The 22110-nt window shown below is 31.2% G+C and overlaps 1 protein-coding gene across 2 annotated transcripts; it reads left to right on the forward strand.

Moving 5' to 3' along the window:
• Nucleotides 1–2002: 2002 nt before the first annotated feature.
• Nucleotides 2003–13913, forward strand: LOC130628698 (uncharacterized). Of its 2 annotated transcripts, none has more exons than XM_057441692.1 (8): nucleotides 2003–2165; nucleotides 4014–4041; nucleotides 5265–5518; nucleotides 5606–8042; nucleotides 8241–8512; nucleotides 11154–11632; nucleotides 12026–12091; nucleotides 12190–13913. In XM_057441692.1, the coding sequence occupies exons 2-7, from the start codon at nucleotides 4028–4030 to the stop codon at nucleotides 12041–12043; spliced, it is 3474 nt and encodes a 1157-aa protein (XP_057297675.1). In that variant the 5' UTR covers nucleotides 2003–2165; nucleotides 4014–4027; the 3' UTR covers nucleotides 12044–12091; nucleotides 12190–13913. The 2 variants fall into 2 exon arrangements, with proteins under 2 accessions (XP_057297675.1, XP_057297667.1); XM_057441684.1 differs by having other exon boundaries at nucleotides 2003–2160.
• The last annotated feature ends 8197 nt before the right edge of the window (nucleotides 13914–22110 follow it).

Here is a 22110-nt window from a genome sequence, read left to right on the forward strand (position 1 = left end):
TCATCAGGGACGTTTAAAACGATTTCATTCAATTGAATCACCGTTAAGGAATTGATAAATTTGACAATCTCTTGTAAATATAGTACTTTGTTTGTATGTCCGATCACTTATTTTTTTGGGGTACAATTTGTTTATGTTTGATAGAGCTTTAATAGGCCATCAAACTTGTCAATAGCCCTGATAAGAATGCATGAAAATTTTTTACTTTCTTTTTTGTTCAGGTGCAGCATAATGTATGTTTTCGTGCATATTTACCATTTCTGTTGATTATAGTTAAGCATACATTCCTCCATGAGTTAAGATAATAATTTCAGTTCTGTTACTTAAAGTTTTCTTCTTAAGCTTTTTTATAAATCTTAATAAAATTTTGCAGTAAACAATCTACAAAGGGTAGCACTGAACATTGACGTCAAGACATAAAAAATGGCGAACTTAGACAGTTATTATTTACTTTCCCTTTATTCTCTCACAGTTATTTCGCAATGTATGGTTGACAAGAATACACAAGTACTCTTTGTAGTCTTTTTATCCTGGATAATTGCAATACTCGAATACATCTGTTTAAACGTCATTCTTAGCAAATGAGATATTATTGTTAAGAAAATGAAAAGGATTAACGAGAGTAGAGCTTTCCCTTTATTCTCTCACAGTTATTTCGAAATGTATGGTTGAAAATACACATGTACTCTTTGTAGTCTTTTTATCCTGGATAATTGCAATACTCGAATACATCTGTTTAAACGTCATTCTTAGCAAATGAGATATTATTGTTAAGAAAATGAAAAGGATTAACGAGAGTAGAATTTTTAAATATAGTGAAGCCCTGTGTAGTATAATATTAATACCTCACTGATTGAATTAGGGCATAGACCGGACAAAAATAAGATTTATATGAAATCAATCTCGACCTCCGATCTCATTGTCTCTTTTTTAAAACGGGACAGCGAGACGAAATATTTTTTTCTTTCTTGCCGTCCCTTATATCAAAAAGAGAAAAAAGACCTGAGATCGAGGTTGATATGAAATATCATTTGAATTTATAGTATAATCTTTAGAAAATGAATTGCCACCCGTAGTTATTTTTTTATCTCTCAAGATGATGAAAAGTCATGTAAATATTTCTAAGAAACAAACTGGTTTATTTACACGTTGTGTTTCATGTTAATGTTCTCCTCAAAATAAGTGGTTCACATGAAAAGATCGATAAAGATCTATCAGACAGGATGACCTCATGCAGTGGCCAGTAATTAATTGCTTACTTTCATTTATAATTGCTTACTGACGAAAGAACATAAACTCATCTATATCAATAAAAATACAAAACCATAAAGCAGACATAAGTTGTTTTGCAATTAACAAAGTTCTAAAGACAGCACTTAACAATAGTGATTGACGTCAAGACGCTATTCTTAGCAAATGAGATATTACTTTAATGCAAGGAAAATAAAAAGAATTGACGTAACTACGATTTTTATATTTAGTGAAGTCCTGTGCAGTATAATATTAATACCTCACTTAATGAATTTTAAATTCATAGTATAATCTTCATACTTTAGTCTAAGCCAGTAGAAAATCCACGTGAATTTACCAGGCAAAAAATTTGCAGAAAATCTTCATTTGTGGCTTGTCGCAGCTACCATCTTTGTTGTGTAGATAAACAATGACCGGTAAAAAAAGTTATGACGTTAGTAACGATATTCCATGACGGAAACTTTTTTAAACTTTTTTAACTGTTGTTGAAAAGTGGGAATAACATACGACGTTACTATAATAGATGCTCACATAGTTTTAGGTGAAATTGAACTTACTGATTTCATTTAATCCAAAGGTTCAACAAAAAGTAATTTAATTTCTCTTACGGAACTTTCATGCAAACACAATAAACAAAGAAATCTTATTGCGCATGTGCAAAAGCATAAGAACTGTCGCACAATGCTACCGCGCATGCCTACGTAATTACAACTCTTATTTGTAAGCCTATAGCACATGCGCAGTTTTGACAAAACCTAGATGAAAAACTCATGCAAAACACGACGCCTTCTCATTGCGTTTTGAAATCTCGTAAAGGCTAGACACCTAAGAAGTTCAGTTTTAACAAAAACAGACGGAAGATTGAAAGATTGATTTAAATTGAAAGACGGTTTTACTGATTGTTGAAAGGTAATGTAAGTAAACAAAACATTTTTGATACTCTCTACTGTACCACTCTATAAAAGAAACGGAAAAAGTTTGATGTTTCCCATTTCAAAGAAATAAGCGACATTTTGTTATTACACGCTTTTTACTTGTGTAAAAACTATACTTCATATTTCAAATGTAAATATTCGAAATACTTGAATACTTCTAAATAATTGAAATACTTTTAGTTGAAAATATTTGTGCTCGTAACTTGTTTTGAATCCTCATTCAAATGAAATATTTTTTCAACCTCAATTTCTAAATATTTACGTACGTAACACGGTCTAAAAAAATGTATAATACAATATGGTACTGTCTTCAAAAAAGTTTTAAAAGGTAACAAAATATTATTTCACAAAATGTTTATCAAGAATTTCGTTTTGTGTAATGTTTTATGTTACTTTGTTTTGTTTTCATCAATCACGAGAACTTCAATTGTTGTTGTAAAAGTTAAAAACAAAAGAGAAAAAGTTTAAAGACACAAGTTTCGAAATAAACTTACTATCCGATTTGCCTGACATTTTTAGCTTTAACACCTTGAAAACATATAATGTCCAACTTTTTAGCAGAATCACACTTGGGTTCCTATTAGCAAAAAAACCAAGACATGTCTTAATTTAGTTGGAATTAATATATTTAAAAACTTTGTTTTTAAATTATCCTGCTTATTTTGGCCACACTGCAATTTTCATGCAGCTGAGTTATATATGATTCAGTTTACATAGCTCATTGAGTAGGGTTGCAATTTTTTTTATCACAAAAACGAGGCTGGAAATGGCTAAATAATAACAAAGAATTAGGGAAAAGTTTAAACCGATATTTTTATTATTCCGTTCTTCTAGGAAAAATATAAAAAAACATCGGAAAATATATACTATGGAGTATTGTTGGCAAATTATTTTTTTTGTATTTAGGAAACTTGTAGTCTTGTAAGTCTTGTTATAAATTAAACAATTCTCATTTTGAGCAACTAGAACGAATTTGGTTATTACTGCTTTTGTTGCATTACAAAAACAGAAATCGACACATTTGTTTTAGTTGCTTGTTTGTTGTAACTTTTAAGTAGCTAGTAAATATTTTTTGGTTAAACACCAAAAAAAACTGCTTTTTATCTAGAAAATGTTTTAAAAGCAACCTATATAAATAAAGTGTTCTAATTAAATTTTGCCGAGATATGAAAGTACAAAGTGCAAACGTCTTAAATGTCTCATGACATACTTTACATAGTAAACAAATGTGTGAAAATATTTACATTTCAAACAAAAAAGTCAACAAACACATTTTGGTTGCTATGTAACTATAGTATGTGTAGACGTATAAACAGTTTGAAGTTTTCTTAATTTTTTTTAAAACTATTTATTAAAACAGTATTAGCAGTAACCATGGAGATATATAAAGACAAAGCGGCATAACGCGATAATTGCTACTCAAAATCCCAATGGTTAAACAAAGAGAAGAGGGTGCGGTACTGGGTCCCTTATTTTTTTAAATACTTCCAACAAAATACCTAATCACTTATTATTTATATTTTACAAGAGGAATCTCAACAATTATACCTTTAAAGAATTAAAAAAAATAATTAGCAGTTTCATAGAATTCTTCCAGAGTTATTATATCAATATGATGTAACAAGACAATGTCACATGCTATATATTCTTAGTCAATAATTGCATTTTTATTGAATTGTGTCAGGCAAGTTTCTGTGCATTACAACTAGCCCATTTAATTAAATTAACAACTAGTCTATCACATAAGAGCATATATATCTAAACCAGTTTAATTTGTATTTTTCTACTTATGATTTCAACTGTTCACATTGCTTTTCTCTTTTGTAGATCCTGTGAAAAAGATGTCTGCTTGCAGGTAAATCACTAATATTTTGCTAAAATTCTTAATATTTTGAGCAATATTTTTATTCTGTTAACACTTTTTTTAAGTAACCGATTTATAATAACGCAAATACTAGGAACTTTAAAATAATTAGAAATTTTCACTAGCTTATTCATCCTCTGTGAAGAGCATGAGATTAATGTACGTTATAATCGCACTTTCTTTGACAAAACTTTGACATTGACTTAACTGCAAATTCAAGTTGTCATATAATTTATGTATTTGATACGTTGAATTTTAAATTGAAGAAATATAACCAGCACACTCAATCTATACATGGTAAATATACCTTTTATTGGACTGCATAAGCAACATTTGGTACTATAATCGAGGAAATATCAAGAACCCTGGACAAGGTTGTTTCCTTAATAGATCCCATCGGGGTGGTAAAAAAAGTTTTTTATAAGAAAACGTGAACGAATTTAAGTCAATTTATACTTTGTAACATTTAGCGCGTTAATCACACAATGTTATTAAAGAGGATAGGTAAATTTTGAGTCGTGTGGGTAGTTGCAACGGAGAGAATTGCTAAATTGAACATGTAATTTGTGCTCAAACATAGCTGAAAAAAAAAATAAAAAAATCACACATAGGTTAGCTAGCTACCCATGGAGATTGAAGCTAACATTAGCTACAATGCACAAATAGCTAGCTGGCTATATTTTATGCCTAATAAAATGAGTATAAAGAGAAACAATGATAATGAAAAAGTATTTTGAACTTTAGGATATGGACAGTAGTTACGCACGATGGCAACATTTGTTATGTATAAAATGTACATAAGCATGATAGCTTTTTTATTTCATAATATAACGCAGTAAAATAAAAAAGTGTGCTACGAAATAAAAAACTTTTTCACTTTTCGCACTTTTTTAAGGCAAAGAGAGCTTTAATTTTTTTCGTGTGTGTCGTGGATAACACTGTTCCAAAGTCAGCCGTTAAAATTATTTTAGCAAATCAAGTTGCGTCATTTTAATCACGTAATTTAAACAAAGTAAACCCGCGGTATTTTTACACGCGAAATGGCCAAACAAAATTGCGGTGATGAACACATCCACTATGCCTGTCACACACACTTTCCATTATAATATAGATAAAATTACTAAGGATTTTTGGCATAATTTTTGATATTGCAATAATTTTTGAAAAAGTAATCTTTGTTGAGGCTTATAACCAATTATACATTTAATTTTTAGTTTTTGGATGTATAAAGACAGAGGAAATATGATTGTTAAATTTCTTAATGGAGGCTTCCAAAGGGTGCAAAGAATTAATATAAAACGGGAAGGAGATGATGCAATGATAGAATTGCAAGAAACAGATTACCATGAAGAAAGAAAAGACAATAAACTGGTATTGACGATGTACAGAGGAGCTATCCAATGTATTGCACAGCTTGCCATAGCACTGCTTGATATGGAAGGAAAGCAAAAATTATTTGTAGTTGACAGTAAGTAATCAAATTAGAATTAAATTAGTGCTTTTTTAACATATGCACTTAACCCTTTCTTATCATTTCTGTCTTTAATATTTGTAGATGTCAAAATTGCCTGTGCTCACAAGTATACCAACAAAGAAAGTAAATTTTCCCTCCATACACATAATAGTGACAAAGTTGCAGCATATATTAAGTCAATTATCAGCAAACCTCTTATCGAAACTAACATTCAGCTCTTCTGTTGTGGAGAAGTACATGAAAAAAGTAGAAGCGAATACTTAAAATTTTCAAGAAATTATGTAAATGAAAACTGCACATCCAACAATGATTTTCTGAAAGAAGCTCTTCTATTTCCACCACCAATTGTAAATGAAGAGATTTCCAGCTTTGCATTTCGACTAAAGTCAATTCTAAGCGAAATTGGTCACGTGTTTGTGATTTTCACACATTACAATACCATGGACAATCTAAGATTTTTGAATTTAAATACTGATGCTGATGATGCTCCAGAATTCAAACATAGAATTTTACTACTTCATCCAACTGGAAATACCTTCGTCAATATAAGATACACTGAATCTACCAGTGCGTCAATCGTTCAAGAAGAATTTCAAAAAGGTGAGGTAGATATCACACATTTGTTTGCAATCAATCGACAATTTATATCAGATAGTACATCCAGATTTATAAATGTCGTAGCTGCACCAAATTTTAAAAACATAGAGAACATTGACGTCTGTGCAAATTGTCAATTGTTAGATCAGTCTTTTTTCCCAGACAACACAGAGGTTCGAAATTTCCTTCTTTTTCTTGGATTATCAAGACAGGATCTTGATCAGAAAAGCAAAGAGCAGTATATGAACATTGTAGGTCAAGCAATGTGTTTCATGGCTACCATGGAGACTATAAACACTGTTCCAACAATCAAAGATGACATTCATGAGAAAGTAAGTACTGTCCTGTTGTCGTCAGAACAATTACATATTTTTTTTGACGAATCTAAAAAGAAAATTATTGTTGGACCATTGGGAAGTGGTAAATCGCTTCTTGCTTTATCTCATCTAAAACATCTTTACTATTGTTGTGGAGGAAAATGTATAATATATTATGTTATATGGAGTGACAAAACAATACTGCTGAAAGCTGTCGAAGAATTCGTCTCAAAATTTCAATGCAACAGAAATATCACTTTGAAAGTAATAAATATGATTGAATTGGCAAAAGAGCTCAATCTCTCTAAACTTCCAACAGTATCACAATTATTACTGTTGCTGCTAAGAAAACATGGTGCCATGCCTTTTCATTTTATAAGTGACGAAGTAGATGGTGAGATGTTTGACAATCAAGAAGCTTTATCGTTAAAGCAGATTTTAGAAAGGGAAGAAGCTTTACAAAATTCTCTGATCGTGCTGTTTCTGCAGTCTTTGGAAAAGCACAGGAGATTGGTTAAATCTGGAAAATCAAAAGACCATGATAAATACAAATACGAAGAAACTGGTATGCGTGTGTTTCATCTCAATAAAGGAATGCGAACAACGAAGAAAATTTTTAACTTTTTAGTAGAATTTGAGAAGCGAATTTCCGGAATTGAATCAGTTATCAAACACCCTGTTAAAGGCAGTGCTTGTATAACATCAATCAAGAAATCTGCAGCGACAAGTTCTGTCAAAAAATTAACTCGTTTTAGTGTCCAAGAAGTCGAACGAAAACTTGAAGAAAGTAAAGAGAATTTTGAAAAAAAGCCAATGGATATAGAGGAAATTGCAGCTATCTCCAAATACCCAGATGTCTCTGATGATATCAAAACCTTGACCAAAGTGAAATGCAACTCTGCGCAAGAAGTTGGACATAACATTGTAGGTACAAAGCCCATACTGATACATCTTAATTATGAAAATGAAACAGAAGAAAAAAGTATTGTCATGTTAGCTCTCTCGTTGGAATACTACCTAGATCGTGTTAATATTAAACGTTTGTTTTTTCATAACACTGTGGAACAAATGATCACGTTTCGAAGGGTTCTGGATTTAATTAGAAAAAAATATTTTGTTTATAACAAACAAACTGAATGGACCATCATCGACCACAACAACGAAGTTACCAATTTTCCAAAAAACAAAGGTTATGATCTAATAACTAATCTAGAAGGTAGTAGAGGAACAGAATTTTGTGAAACCGTATGCTGTATTGACGTAAATGACACTATGTTGCGACACAAGACGTTAGAAGGAATGTCCAGAGTAACTGAACGCCTGATAATTGTTTCCACATGTAACATACAGTCTGCTACTACAAATTCATCAACTGGACATATCATTAAAGATCTGTTACCAGAGTACCTGAATGAAGTTTCTGTTGAATGTTGCAGGAATTCGAACGAAAATTACATTGAAACGCAAGTTAATGACCAAAAATCAATAGGTTATGTGAACACAAATTCGCGCAGATATAAAGACCTCATGGAACGGATAAAGAAAATCGAATATGAAAAAGATGAGTCGGACAAGCCTGATTTTGCTCAAATCATACGTACAAGGTAGATATATCACATTTCTTAGTATACCAGAAAATTACCAGTTGCTATAACTATATATGAAAAATCGTAATTCTAGGAACTCTTTTTTAAAAGTTGTTCTATGTTTCCATATTGTAAACTATCATCATCAAACTACTTCCATCCTTCACAAAAAATATAAACTTTTATACCTTTATAATTTCCAACCTTATTTACTAGCTTTCAACCACCAACAATTATCGCGAGCTGCATTTTTACAAACGACAATTCATGCACAATTAGTTGGAATGATGAAGGATATGGTTACGTAATTGAAATGGAAAACGAAAGATCACAATGGCAGAACGTAGAAGGTATGACCACACATGGTAGATGTGTTATCAATAATTTAGTTGTTGGAAAGACATACAAATTTCGTGTTGCAGCCAGTAATAACTTTGGTGAATCAGAAATTATATTATCCTATCCACATTCCGTTGTTACTTTTCAAGGTAGGTTGTTCACACTAAACATTTGTATATCTTACGGAGCACTTTTCTTGTTCTTGTTAATATTATCAAAATACCATAATAGTCCATTTAAATTGGTTGGTTGATTATAATTTGCAGTTTGTTTTGAGAAATCATTTTGTGTCTGTTACTGAATTTTATGTCTAATGAGAGAAACTGAATTTTAATATCCCTAAAGAAATCTTTGTTAATTGAGCTAAAAATGATCACAAATTTTGTCTGCTTTGGTGTACGAAGTTTTAAATTTATGGCCTTGGTAACCCATTAGACATTTATCATTTTCGTCTGTATTTCTTCTCTTATATTGAAACTCGTCTTTTGTTATCTTTTTAAAAAAAGAATTAAATATCCTTATTTCTTTCAACATTAAAAAAGGATTATAGTCAATTATTTTTAACATAAGGATCCGACCTCGTTCAGCAAGGGACCCGGCATAATATTTCTTAGCACGAGGAATTCGGAATTACGCTGGGTCTCAAACGATTTTTCTGCGGTCAGAATGACCGTCCTTTTTGATTTGTTAATTCTTTCGGGAAATCCTTTGTTTTGGCCTCACTCACCCAATCAAATATAGTTAATTCTTAAAGCATTTAAAGGACCTGTTAAAGTGCTCACATTCCGTATATCCCGCGCACATATTAAAAATCTGGCAAACGCGTTTTGTGCAACTTTGCTCCTTGGTTCAATATTATTTTTTGAAAAGTATATTACAAAGAAATATTTCAGCAAGACTCATTCTTGATGAAAACATGACCATGGCTGGAGAAGATAAAAATTCTTTAAGTATCTATATGTTCGAGCCTGTAAATTACATACATGCCGGAAAAATAGCCATTTTTGTTTTCCACCGCCATGAGCTCGACTTTGGTGTAAGTCACTAAAGCCGAAAACCAACAGCCGTTCCGTAGCCCCTTTAAGAGGGTTAGTCGTGACCACGCCGACAGTGTGCTGATTGGTTGATTGTAATTCGGGGTTTGCCATGAGGTGAATTAAAATTTTAGGGATTTGCGTTGACATTTGTTTGCGTTTCATCCATCATTTCAGAGAAACTGAATTTGATATCCTCAAAAAACGCTTAGTTAACTAGGCTACGTTCCACGAGCCTTTTTTTTGTTTTTTGGCACATTTAGAGACGACGTGAAGAATTGATAATATACAGTAAAAATGCCCTGGGTACAAGGTTGGACAGTAAAAGATATAATATTTTAAAAAATTTAAATGATCGCGTGTCAGAGAAACATCTTTGAAGTATTCGTGCAGACGAAATCGAATATATTGAGTACAGTAGTTCTATTTTTATCACTATATCATACTCAACCAAAACGAATATGTTTCATTCAGCAAATAATGTTGATAGGTCGTGTGAGGTGAGAGAAAATTCAATTTTGATAAAAACAGCAGCTAGTTTTTATTATACATTATTTTTTTCATGAGAAACCCGTTTACAAGTAACGGAGTATTTACTAAGAGCTGTGTACCTAAGTCTCGTGTTCTTTAAAAAATGTTCTTATAAATAACCGATCGCGTGTCAGAGAAACATCTTTGAAATATTCGTGCAGACGAAATCGAATATGTTGAGTACAGCCGTTCTATTTTTATCACTATATCATGTTTCATTCAAAAACGAGTTCTGATAACAACAGGACGTGAATAAGGTGAGAATTGTTTTTCTCTAATCGTGATGAATTTAATCTCAAAAGTGAATAAATACTTTTTGATAATGCTAGCTTAATTCACGAGCTCAAGAAACCTAAGAAAGATTATGTGATTTCTATAAATACAGATTTTTGAATGTTTTTGAATGGTAAATGCTAAAGCATTTTCCACGCTGAGTGAACATATCATTCGTATTATTTGTTATTATCTAGTAAATTCTTTTTCTCTCTCGACATAAAAGCCTTCACCTGAAATTTAGATTATCTTCTCTTAAACCCGAATTACATTCAACGAAAACTGATCGAGCAGGCGGGAAAAGAATGTTTCTAAATTTAGCAAATATCGACCGATAGTCAGCGGACAAATACTTCAGCCGACAAGTTGAAAATGGTCAAGTTGTCCGCTAAGGTATTTGTCTACCGAGATGAATCGATCAATTAAAATACCCCTTTTTGTTTTTGTTTGGCGGGTTTTTCCCTCCCCGCCAGCTCAGTTTCCGCTGAATGGAAATCTGGCTTTACTAAACTTCTCATGAAACGTTTTTGTGATACAGAATGTATTTGTTAATCAAACATGCGGATGTCATCATGATTTAGAGAATTAATTTTGTCTCTAATCTGGTTTCTAATTTGTCTCTATTTGAAAGTTATCCCATACATCGTGACGTCATGAAATAAGTGTTAAATTTTAATTTTTGTACAATCGTTTTATATTTGTTTTCGATATTTATTTAAGAAAACGTACAACTATTACTAAAAATTCGTTTGTTTTTATATTTTATATTTATTTTAATGTTATGATAATTATTTGCGAATGTTTGATATATTAATATTCTCGTTCTACTATTTTTATTTTTTATTCATTTTAAAATTGATGTCATAATTTTTTGCGTTAACATATTTCACCAATTTATAAATTTCGCATCTTTTCATTCATTCGTTTATTTTTTATTTTATTTTATTTTTAGATATCGTGGAAATTATTGAATCTAACGATATCGAGAAACTGAAAAATTTACTATCCATTCATCCAAACATCGTTCACATGAGAGATAAATATGAACGCACACCATTGATGTGGACAGTATGTTACACCAACAATACATCAATGGTGGAAATACTCATCTCATATGGGAGTGATGTTTGGGCGGAAGATAGTGTGAAACAAAACAGTTATCATTACGCTGCAATGCATGATCGTCACACAATATTAGATATGTTATGTCGACATGATGTAACAAACATCAACGGTGAAGATTATTTCAACAACACACCATTAAATCGTGCTGCATGGTATGGTAACATCTCATGTGTTGATGTTTTGTTACGTTATGAAAATATTGATGTGACGATCAAAGGTCAATATGGAGAAACAGCTTATGATTATGCTGGAGAATTGGATGAACAAAACCGGAAAATAATAAGACGAAAAATAAAAGAATACGAAGTAAGTTATTAAGTTGATTTAACAAATTAGAAAGAAGAATAAATTTGTATTTTATTTTAAGTTGGTCATCGTTTCTAAGGAATAAAAATGATTTAAATATTTAACTGATAAAAGAAATATACATATTATATAATAAAATAGGAAGGAATGATGATATTTTATAAAAGTTAAAAAATTAATAATAGTTTTGAGTTATGTAGATAAAATAGATGGAGGAATAAATCAAACTTTAAGAAAAAATATGTGGTTATAAAAATAATTTGAATACTGAGTAAATAAATATAAATATATAAAACTTCGTACCCAGACCATTTTACACACTTCTATCGACCAGACGAACTGAGAATATAGAAATGCGAGCTTTATTTCATTTTTTTCAATATTTTTTTTCAGGATGGAAAAAGAAAATAAACATCTTAAGAAATTGTTTAATTTGTAAAACAACAATCGCTTCACAAGGTGAGATATTTGTGTAGTGTAAATTTCGAGAATGAAAACAACATTCGCCAATCTAATTGAGGTTTAAGTATCTTTCACATTTTTTTATGATTTTTTAGATGTCGAAGAAAATTTGCAGCTCGAGTGATTTAATATATTATTGTAGATACACTATTATTATATATTTATTCTATATATATTTATTCTATATATATATTTATTTTATTTATATTTATTTTATCTATATGTTATATATAAATTATTGTAAATATAAAGCCATGTTATTTTTCGAAATTTATTATTTCTTCTTATTAAATATTTTTATTATTATTAGAAGAAATTTTATAAGAACAATGAAGCAGGAAGTGGCTAAAAAATAAAAACAAAGTTCTTTTTTTCACAACAAAACGTGAAGAAAAACTTCTTTCAATGCAGAAAACAATTTGTTCGATTTATTTTCATAGGAAAAGATACATGTTTAAAATTTTAAAGTCACGTGGTTTGACTGCATACAAATTGTCTCGTGTCGAACACTTCGAGAAAAAATTAATCATTTAATTTAATTATTTTAAATTAATTTTAAATTTGATTTTATATTATAGTATGAGAGATAAAATAAATTATTAATTATAAAACTGAAATATTTTTACGAGTTTTATCAACCTCGTCCCCGGGACATCGTTAAAAAACCAATGCACTATTTTTATATAAGAACCCACCTTATAAAATCAATAAAGCTTAGATTGTGTAAATGGAAAACAATAAGAACAAGGAGTTATTACATCACTTTCATAGTGTGGTTTCGCTGCGTTAGATATGTATCGTTTAAAATTTTCAAAAAAATTACTAAAGGCAGAGTTACACTTGCGCGATATTAATAAAAATTTCGATTTTTCAAAAATCGTTTTGTGTATCATAGTTAAAAATAAAATATTCTTCTTGATAAAAACAAAAAATCATTTCTTATTAGTATAACTTTTAATTTATTCCAAAATACTCAAATTAAACACTCAAAAATATTTTAAATACATACGACAATTAATTTCACGTGCAAGATTATTTTTGGTTCAATATTTTTGTAAGCGTAACTTTGACTTTTGACGTTTTTAAAAGATTTCTTTGTTGTTGTTTTTATTCTTTTTTGGAATTATGTTGGCAGTGACAAAGTTTTTAACTGAAATAACATAAACACAATTCTATCACACTTGTTAATACTGGCAGTTGGAAATATAATTTAATTCAATGTCACGTTGTTTGATTACATCCTTTATCACAATAATTCGATAAAATGCGGCCTCGGATTTTGTTGAAGAAAAAAACAATAATAATGTAATGCTGTTTTAAACTGTCTCATACCAAGGAAGGATTGCTTTTGATAGCGTTTGATATCTTCGGATTGTTCGTGAACACAATGCAGGTCCGTTAACAACAAAGAAATTTTTTTCATAAAAACAAATTGTTTTTTTAATAGGGCTCAGTAAATCCCAAAAGACAAAGAAACTAGTTTTTAAAATACAAAAGAAAAATTGAAAATAAATACCTTTTCCTTGTCTTTTTGTTTGTTTGTTTTGTTTTAAGACAAAGGGTTAAAAAATAATTTTGCATTAAAGCGTTAGAATTTTCGCACCTAATAATTTTCTCGCTTATTATTTTTTGTGCAATTTTTTTCTGCTCAAATAGTTTTAGTATTAGTAGTATTCATTAATATTTACACAAGTTTAAATTTATTTAAGTATTATGTGACCTAATATTTTTTAACTATAAGTATAGAATTTTATTTTTTATATATCACCTGAAGATGTTATTGTGTCAAGCTTTGTGAAATAAATGAATTTTTATTGTATGTATAGATTTACTTATTCTATTAACATTCGGCTGCAATGATTAAAACCGCAAATTTCACCTTGTAGTGCACTGGTTCTCTTAATTTCAATAATACAATCTGTATCATTGTTTAAATCATATTGGTGTAGAATCACTTTGTGCAGGTGAATTTTTATCCATAGCACTTTCGTTTTTCCAACTTTTACAGATAATATGATTTACACCGACCATAATAACTGGTGAGGACAACGACTCTTCTTATTTTTTTTAAATACATGACCTTAAACAGCCATCCTCATTACATTGACATTATATTGAGAACTCTAGAAAGACTAAAGTTTCTTTTGTTACATCTTTTCTTCAGTTTTATTTTTCAGAAAATTAAAAATTACCGCTGTCTTTAATTTGTACAAAATTAGGAAAAATGTATAAGCCACCAGCATTATTTAAGCACCCCCTTCGATTAAGCACCCACGCAAAAAATCCAAAATATCATAACGGTATATAACTTTACTGCAACCTTAACCGAAATAAAACACAGTTTTCAACCTGTTGTTACCTCGTCGTAACAAAAAAAATAGTCATATAATTTTGCGGAATAAGTTTTAGCAAACTAATCATGACACTTAGTACATGGTGTCACACATGCATTATAGCCATAATAGCGTTTTCCAAAAAAAACTTATCGGAACTTCAATTTAAATTAAAATCACACAAAACAGCTTGTTGTAAACACCAGGTTGAACGTGTAATGTAGGTAGAAAAACTTTATCACAATGGCCTAAATACTGGAAACAGGCCGTCATTAACACCAGACTGAGCACTTGACAGGTACACAAATCGGGTTGTTATATATATATATATATATATATATATATATATATATATATATATATATATATATATATATATATATATATATATATATATATATATATATATATATATATATATATATATATATATATATATTAAAGTCAAGGTCATTCGGGTATTGAAACCGACGGTGAGATTACGTTAATCGATAAAACTGACGGAGTTTCACCGTTGAGAAGAGAGCAATTTTGGATGTACAAACTTAAGACTCTTCACTTGGACGGACTTAACATGGAGGAGGGTGTTTAATTTATGATAATTAAAAACTTTAAAAAAAATGTACATATATAAACACAAGAAGTGTACATAAGAAAATATATTCTGAAGAATGCTGTACGCCGAAACGTCAAAAATAGTTATTTTTAATTGACTAACATTATAATAAATTATAATTATACTAAAATGCCATAGGATGAAAGAGAACTACTCGTTGACTACCCAATATACTGAAACAGCCCGTTGTTAACACCAGGCTGAGCGCTTAACATGTGAATAGTGTCATACATGAGCATAGGGGCAATACCATTTTCCAAAAATCCTTATCGCTTTGGTTTTAAAAGAAATAAGTGAACAGTCTGCCGTTAACTCGGTTCAGGTTAGGAAATTAATTACTCAGCAAAATTTATCGTGACACTGGAACTGAGCGCTAAGTACATGTAAACCATGTCGCACATGAGTAAAGTCGTAACACCATCTTTCAAAAAACTTTATCGCAACTTCGGTTAAAAAAAATTCAGGAAACTGCTTGTCATTACATTTTCAGTTAAAAAAAATACTCAGCAATTTTATTTCGCAGCATAAGTTTTTAAAACATTATAAAAGTGGTAGCTGCCTAACTGCATTTATTTAGTATAAGAATTGTGTTACAGTCAAAAACTGCATTTCAAAAATTCAACATTTGAAAACACACAGAAATTAAAAAATGCAAGGATAGGATAGGATACAAAGTAATCAGAAGATAAAAGGATTGAAGGGAGACCTACAAACTTCACACCATCACTTCCAACCAAAAAATGGCCCCCGTTAGCGTAGTATGTTTCCTCCGTTGGTATGCTGAGATCGCGAAGAACCTGGATTGGTTATTAGAGAAAATGGTGCCTCGTGATTGGTCTATTACGCCTGAGCGGTCAAAACAACACCAGTAAAACACAGGGTCTGGTGGGATTCAAAATAAAGCTGCAGGGCTGCGGGGAGTTTCCGCGGTTCTCAGACGACAACTACTATTAAAGAGATTGTCTAAAAACCCTTTTAAAAAATTCAAAAGTTTTCATCTTAGATGATTTTAACTGCAATTTTAATAAATCAGATAACTTGACCAGAATTCTAAATGATTTTCTCTTCTCATGTTACCTAAAGACGTTTATTAATAAGGATACCTGCTTTGATTGATTACTTTGTTTCTAATAGCGGTAACAGTTTCTAACAAATTTTAAATGAAGACTATACGGCACAGTTTGTAATATCTGTGATAACGTTGTTACTAATATAATAGACCTATTTCAATATCCATTTCCATTCCGCAAAATACACAGCCGGGATAGACACACCGACATGAAAACGGGGGTTAGTTTAGAGACATTATTAATTTGTCAGCAAAGTGATGCACATCTAGTTTGTTTACCTTTATTATTTCTCCAATACACCTTTACGATAATTCGGGAAAACTAACACTCCATCGCAGCTTATTTTGCGATCGGAGGAGGTAAACATCACACTTTTATAAGAGTTTATTAGGAAGAAAACACTTTTTTTCGTGATAACTTTTCTTGCCGCGTTTTGTTTTTAATGGAAAGTACAGATAAGTTGCATCTTATTATTATCAACGTTTCCTAAAAATTTGAAAGAAATTGATTCGACGGAAGTTAGGAAACTGGAGAAAACAAAATCTTGCCTCTAACAAACTCTCATAAAAACACGATTTTTACCTCCTTTTTTCCGGTATTGTAAAACGATGGAGAGCCGTAGGAACTCATGTACAATTGAATTATCGTAAAAGTGTATTAACTTGTCAAATGGGCAAATTATGAACTTTTGCTAAGAAAATAGAGCATGGGACTTATTTTATACCATCATATACATTATTGAAATTGCTGGTTTATATTTCTTTCTAGTGTTTAGCTGGCTAGATATGGTTGAAATTGGTTTGGATTATATATTTAGCTACACTAGCACATAGCACTGATTACTACTACCTAGCTAGTTGGAGCTTTAACCAATGTTGTTGACATATATATACACTTTATTCTTTGTTATTGGATGTCTTTTATTTTTCAAAACATCTGTAAATAACATTAAGACTTGGCTACCCTCCTAAGCATGTTGGGTTGGTGGTATTAGACTGAATTTTGGTCTTTATCATGTTATATATTCAACAAAATGTAATAAGAGCAATGCAGTCACCCAAGGTAATACTCATAAGTATCCTTGAGCCTTGATTATTTAAAAATTATACCCTGTAAGAATGTTACCGTTGCAGCTAGCTAATTGTTGTTGTTTTTTTAAATTCCCAAAATGTTCGTTCAATAAGTAGTATTTCTATCAGTATTGCTAGATTTGTTATTCCACATCAGGTAGAACTATGGGTATTGTAATTTATTTGTACGTAAAAGCAAAGAATAACAATTTATGTAAAAATAATTTTTTTTAAAGGGTGCTCTTATTAGGCAAATTTGATAGAATTAACATAAAAACTTTTCTGTATTATACTTGTTAAGTTTCCAAATTTAACCCTACCCCTTGATGCTTTTTTTTTAAATAACTCCTTATTGCTATGTTATATGGCTATGAAACATATTGAGTTTTAATATTTATCCATAAGAAACCTGCATGCTAAATTTTTAGGTCCCATACCTTTCAGAGGCTTTGATATTGGCCATTACTCGAAACTACCCCTAAAAATCTCTATGAAATCCTTATAATGGGTAAAATATAATAACTCTTGTTAAGATTATGTTTAGAACTTGAAAGTTGCTACACAATTTTGTTTTCTTAGGATGAATCATTTTGCATAATTTGTACACTTCATTAATCCGATTTCCCGACTTTGTCGGATTTTACCCAAAAATCGGGAAAAACGGATTTTATCGGGCAATTTTGGGCAATTTTTTATGCGATCCACGTAAAAAACGAAAATATGTTATATAACTTTTATTTAGCTTTCAGAAACTTCAAACAGAATGCAAAAATTCTATCTGGAACAAAAGTAATTGAAATTTTAGGCAGATAGTGTCATTTTAAAGAAATTTCCAGCTTCTGATAACGTCACAGAAAATGTGCTGACGCAAGCATAAACTTATTGCTGCTATTTTGTTCCTTTTATGACGTACTATAAGTGTGCCAAGTTTGATTCAATTTGAACAACCCTATGAAAAGTTATTGAGGGGGGATGGGCGGATTCCGCATAGTATGTTCGAAAAAACCCTGACCGAATAGGGTTAAGCTACTGTAAGGGGGCAATATATTCTTTAAACAAAAAACTATGTATTTTAATGAAATAATAATCAATAGGCATTTTTGGGGAGCGGGGATGATTTCTTTAAAAGCTAATAGAATTGTAGATGAACAAACTGCTCATGATTTGTTACAAGTCACATGTTGTTTCAATGCAATAACGTTTAGCCAGTTAAGCTGGGCAACACTCCCTTAGATATGTTTAATACTTGATCAATTTACCACAATAACTTATAACAGACTTTAAATATATACAGACGGCCTAACAACCAATAAATGGCTGTGTTTTATTTTTTGAGGATAATCCAAAAAACATAACCTTACAAGTTTAACACTGTCATTTTCAAAATAGTTGATAGAGGCCTAATCTTGCTGTCAAGTTAATTCCAAAGAGAATAAGAACAGTTTTAAGAACCTTGAGTCTATTTTCTTTGAGAATAGCCTACTACGTATTTTTTATTTATGTAAATGTGTGATAAAAACATTTTCGTAAGAGCAGCAGCATTTTCAGTTGTTTCTTCATCTTCTGAAAGAAATTGGTTTATGCCAGAACCGAAAAAATAAACAATTTGTGATTAATAGTATAGGTTTTTCATTTCTTGAAAATAATATGAATATAAACAGAACAAAAACAATAAACAATTTGTGATTACTGAGTACACTGGGTTCAGCCAAAATATGTTTATTATAAATGTATACTAAGTGGAAAGGTTAAAGTATATTAGCAGAGGAGTGTGAGAATAATAACGATACACAGCTGGGCAGCACATCATTCCTGAGTACATGCTAGCTATAACATCCAACCTATAATATCTGGCTATGAAAACCTGGGTAATATTTTTAGGAAAATAATTATAACCTATATAACTATAAATATATATAAATTATAAATTATAATTATATAAGTTATATGAAGTTTCAGTAAACTAGACATTTTATAACTTACAGTATAAAATATAAACTTTTTGTAAGAGTAAGAAACAAGACGTTTGTTGGCTAGCTAGCTCTATAGCTAGCCAGCCAACGTTAAAGTTACCATAAGTACACACTTAATATCAATAAATATTCATAATTTTTGTCACACTACCACTACTAATACCCTCGATATAATTCTATCCACTACCATCCTTTCAATATGGCAGTTGAAAATTATAAAACCAACATTTGTTTATAACTAAGGTCAGAACAGCTAGTAAACAGCTTGGCGTCCTGAAATTTATCTAAACTAACCTCGTCTTCATGTAATGTTTTGATTTTTCGCAACCATGGCTGATCATGAAAATGCGATATTAAATTAGGTCTATTGATGCATATGCTGTTTTTTTGAAAAAAAAATTGCTCACAATCACTAGATGACCTTATACATGCTGTAGCAGTAAAGAATTTTCTAAAGAAAGAATCCTCAAAAACAAAATCATTTTCTGACTGTGATAAATTCAAATCATCATAAAATCAGGTCAATAAAATGACGGGAAAATTGAAATGGCATCATTATGGCAATAAAGTAAATGATCACGGAAGAAACTTGTGCCCAATAAAGAGATAGTAACATGGAAATAAATTACCCTAAAATTATTTCCAATACTTTTGACTTTTTTTGTTATTATTGGTCAATGATATAGTCTTTGTCTTTAAAGACGTTGATGAAAATGCTCTTACCATTATAATAAATAGTGCAAAAAACATTAAAGTCGCTGGTACAGGTTGGTATAGGAGTGTTAAAAGCTGGTCTCAAAGTTTTTCCACCCTTTTTACCACATTTTTGTAATAAATTTTTACCTACTTGTTATGTTCAATCATGTTGGGAGAGTAAATGAATAACTCCCTTATTTCAATATTCTATTCTTTCGGTTGTCCTGTATTGTCAAGTATTTAAAAGAATTGTTCAAGAGAAAATGATTTCTATTAAGTACTAAACAATCTGGTTTTCGAAAATTGCGTTTCACTTTTAGTGCTGTTCTTGTGTGCCTGATGATGATCAGTTTTGATATATTTTAAAAAGGCTTTTGATATAGTGAAACATAAGATTCTTTTAAAAAATTTATACTGTTATGGTTTTCGGATAGTTCTTTGGATTGGTTACAGTCTTTCTAACAGACACCAAGTCACCTTGATGAACAACCTATGTCCGATGTGATCCTTTGGAGGCATACGGAGTCTCTCAAGGATCTCTCTTTGGACCATTATTGTTCCTGGTTTACAAAAGTGACTTACATTCTAAAATCCATAACTCTTATTTTTATCTGTATGCAGGAATTTATTGTTTATGTATTGTTTATTGCTTGTTTATTCTGATGATTGTTTTCTTTTTTTTTTCTCCGTATTCGTAAAATAACTGTGTCATTGTAACCAAAGATATAACCTAACGAGAGTTACTATATTTTATCAATTATAAGGATTTCACGCAGGTATAGAGACAGGATAATGCCGATGTTAGGACAAAAGTGTGACGATCATTTTCCTGCAAATGCCCGCTGAATTTAACGGGTCATCTCAAAAACTTCCGATATTAGGACAATTACGTCAAAATCATCGAGCACGTCCGTTAAATTAACGATATTTCGCTAAATCGCTAAATAGCAAAAAAATCCTCGCCAAATCCTACCGTGTTGTCCTATATCCCCCGAGCCCTGTGTCCCTCCATACCATGCTATTCCTCTATGTGTCTATAATGGCCCCTAGCGTATGTGGTAATACCATCTTCTAAAATTATGCGTTTATCATCATCTGCATTGAGAGCGAGTTTATTTGTTTTTATGGTGTGAATATCATGCTTAATCGATTGGAAGGTCATCTGTTCTCTGTAAACATTTTCACCATCGAACAGGCGTCTCTTATAATCATCAAACCCTATGGTCTTCTTCACCACACACTTCTTGACTCCCTTGCACTTCTTGTCTTCTTTTCCGTCTAGCTGTTTATACGCATAATTCTTCGCTCTTAGAGCAACAAACTCCGTCATTACCTTGCCACCTAACTTATCCTTCATCAGACCAATGATCTTTTTATTCAAACCTAATGGGAGAGATCTACCATCTTTCTTATCGTACCCTGATGTGTCAAATCTCTAAGCTACATCGTCGGCGATATCTTTGTAAAAGTCGTCGGTTTTGATATGATAAACGAATGAATCCGTATCCATGTAGCAGAGCTTTAGTCTGTCACCATATTTTGGTCTCATGTAATCATAGTGAAACTCATACATAACCATCTTCGATAGATGGAGGATCCTAGGTAGATTGGCTTGTTCAATACGACTTTGATTTTCTGCATTTCCATCAGTGTTTCTGAGAAGCAGATAGCACCCTTGAAGTTAGGCTTCATCACCAGCTTCTCATATTGTTCTTTCTTGGTAGCCAAGCGTATGTCTTTGTGCCTACGTTGATTCTCCATAGTTTTACCAAAGACTGAATTGTTCATCAGCTTGAAAAAGTCCTTCTCGAAGTCATTCGTTGATTTGGCACGCAAATCAGTGTTAAAATCTATGTACGACTTTAACCATGCGCTTTGCTTAAATCTAAGCACTCTATGAACCTTCTCAAGAACAAGACCATGCTTCAACGCTTGATCAAGCGCACGGATATGAATGACATAGTTCTTCTTGTCTGAAAGACACGGTGTCAGCTTTTCGACGCCATGAAAGGAAGATCGTTATGATTATCATGTAGATCTTTTGGATATATCACATCAACCTCAAGGAAGTAACCCTCTTCACCATTTTCCGCAGCCAACTTTGAAATGAGTTTAACGGTAAATTTACTAGCATCAACCCACTTGAACTTCCCTGTTGGTAGCTTCTGAATCATGGCCTATCCATACAGATTGTTCGCATCGAGATATTGTAGATAGGTGGTCTCTTCAAAAGTCTTATATTTTTCGCCCGTACATTT

The sequence above is a fragment of the Hydractinia symbiolongicarpus genome, chromosome 2 (assembly GCF_029227915.1).
Source record: "Hydractinia symbiolongicarpus strain clone_291-10 chromosome 2, HSymV2.1, whole genome shotgun sequence".
NCBI classification, from domain to species: Eukaryota; Metazoa; Cnidaria; class Hydrozoa; order Anthoathecata; family Hydractiniidae; genus Hydractinia; species Hydractinia symbiolongicarpus.

Bases quoted from the DNA above. Each gene is read 5' to 3' on its own strand.
- LOC130628698 (XM_057441692.1), top strand. The intron at 8,043-8,240 runs GTAGATATATCA...CTTATTTACTAG, and splicing joins GCTCAAATCATACGTACAAG to CTTTCAACCACCAACAATTA. The intron at 8,513-11,153 runs GTAGGTTGTTCA...TTTTATTTTTAG, and splicing joins TTCCGTTGTTACTTTTCAAG to ATATCGTGGAAATTATTGAA.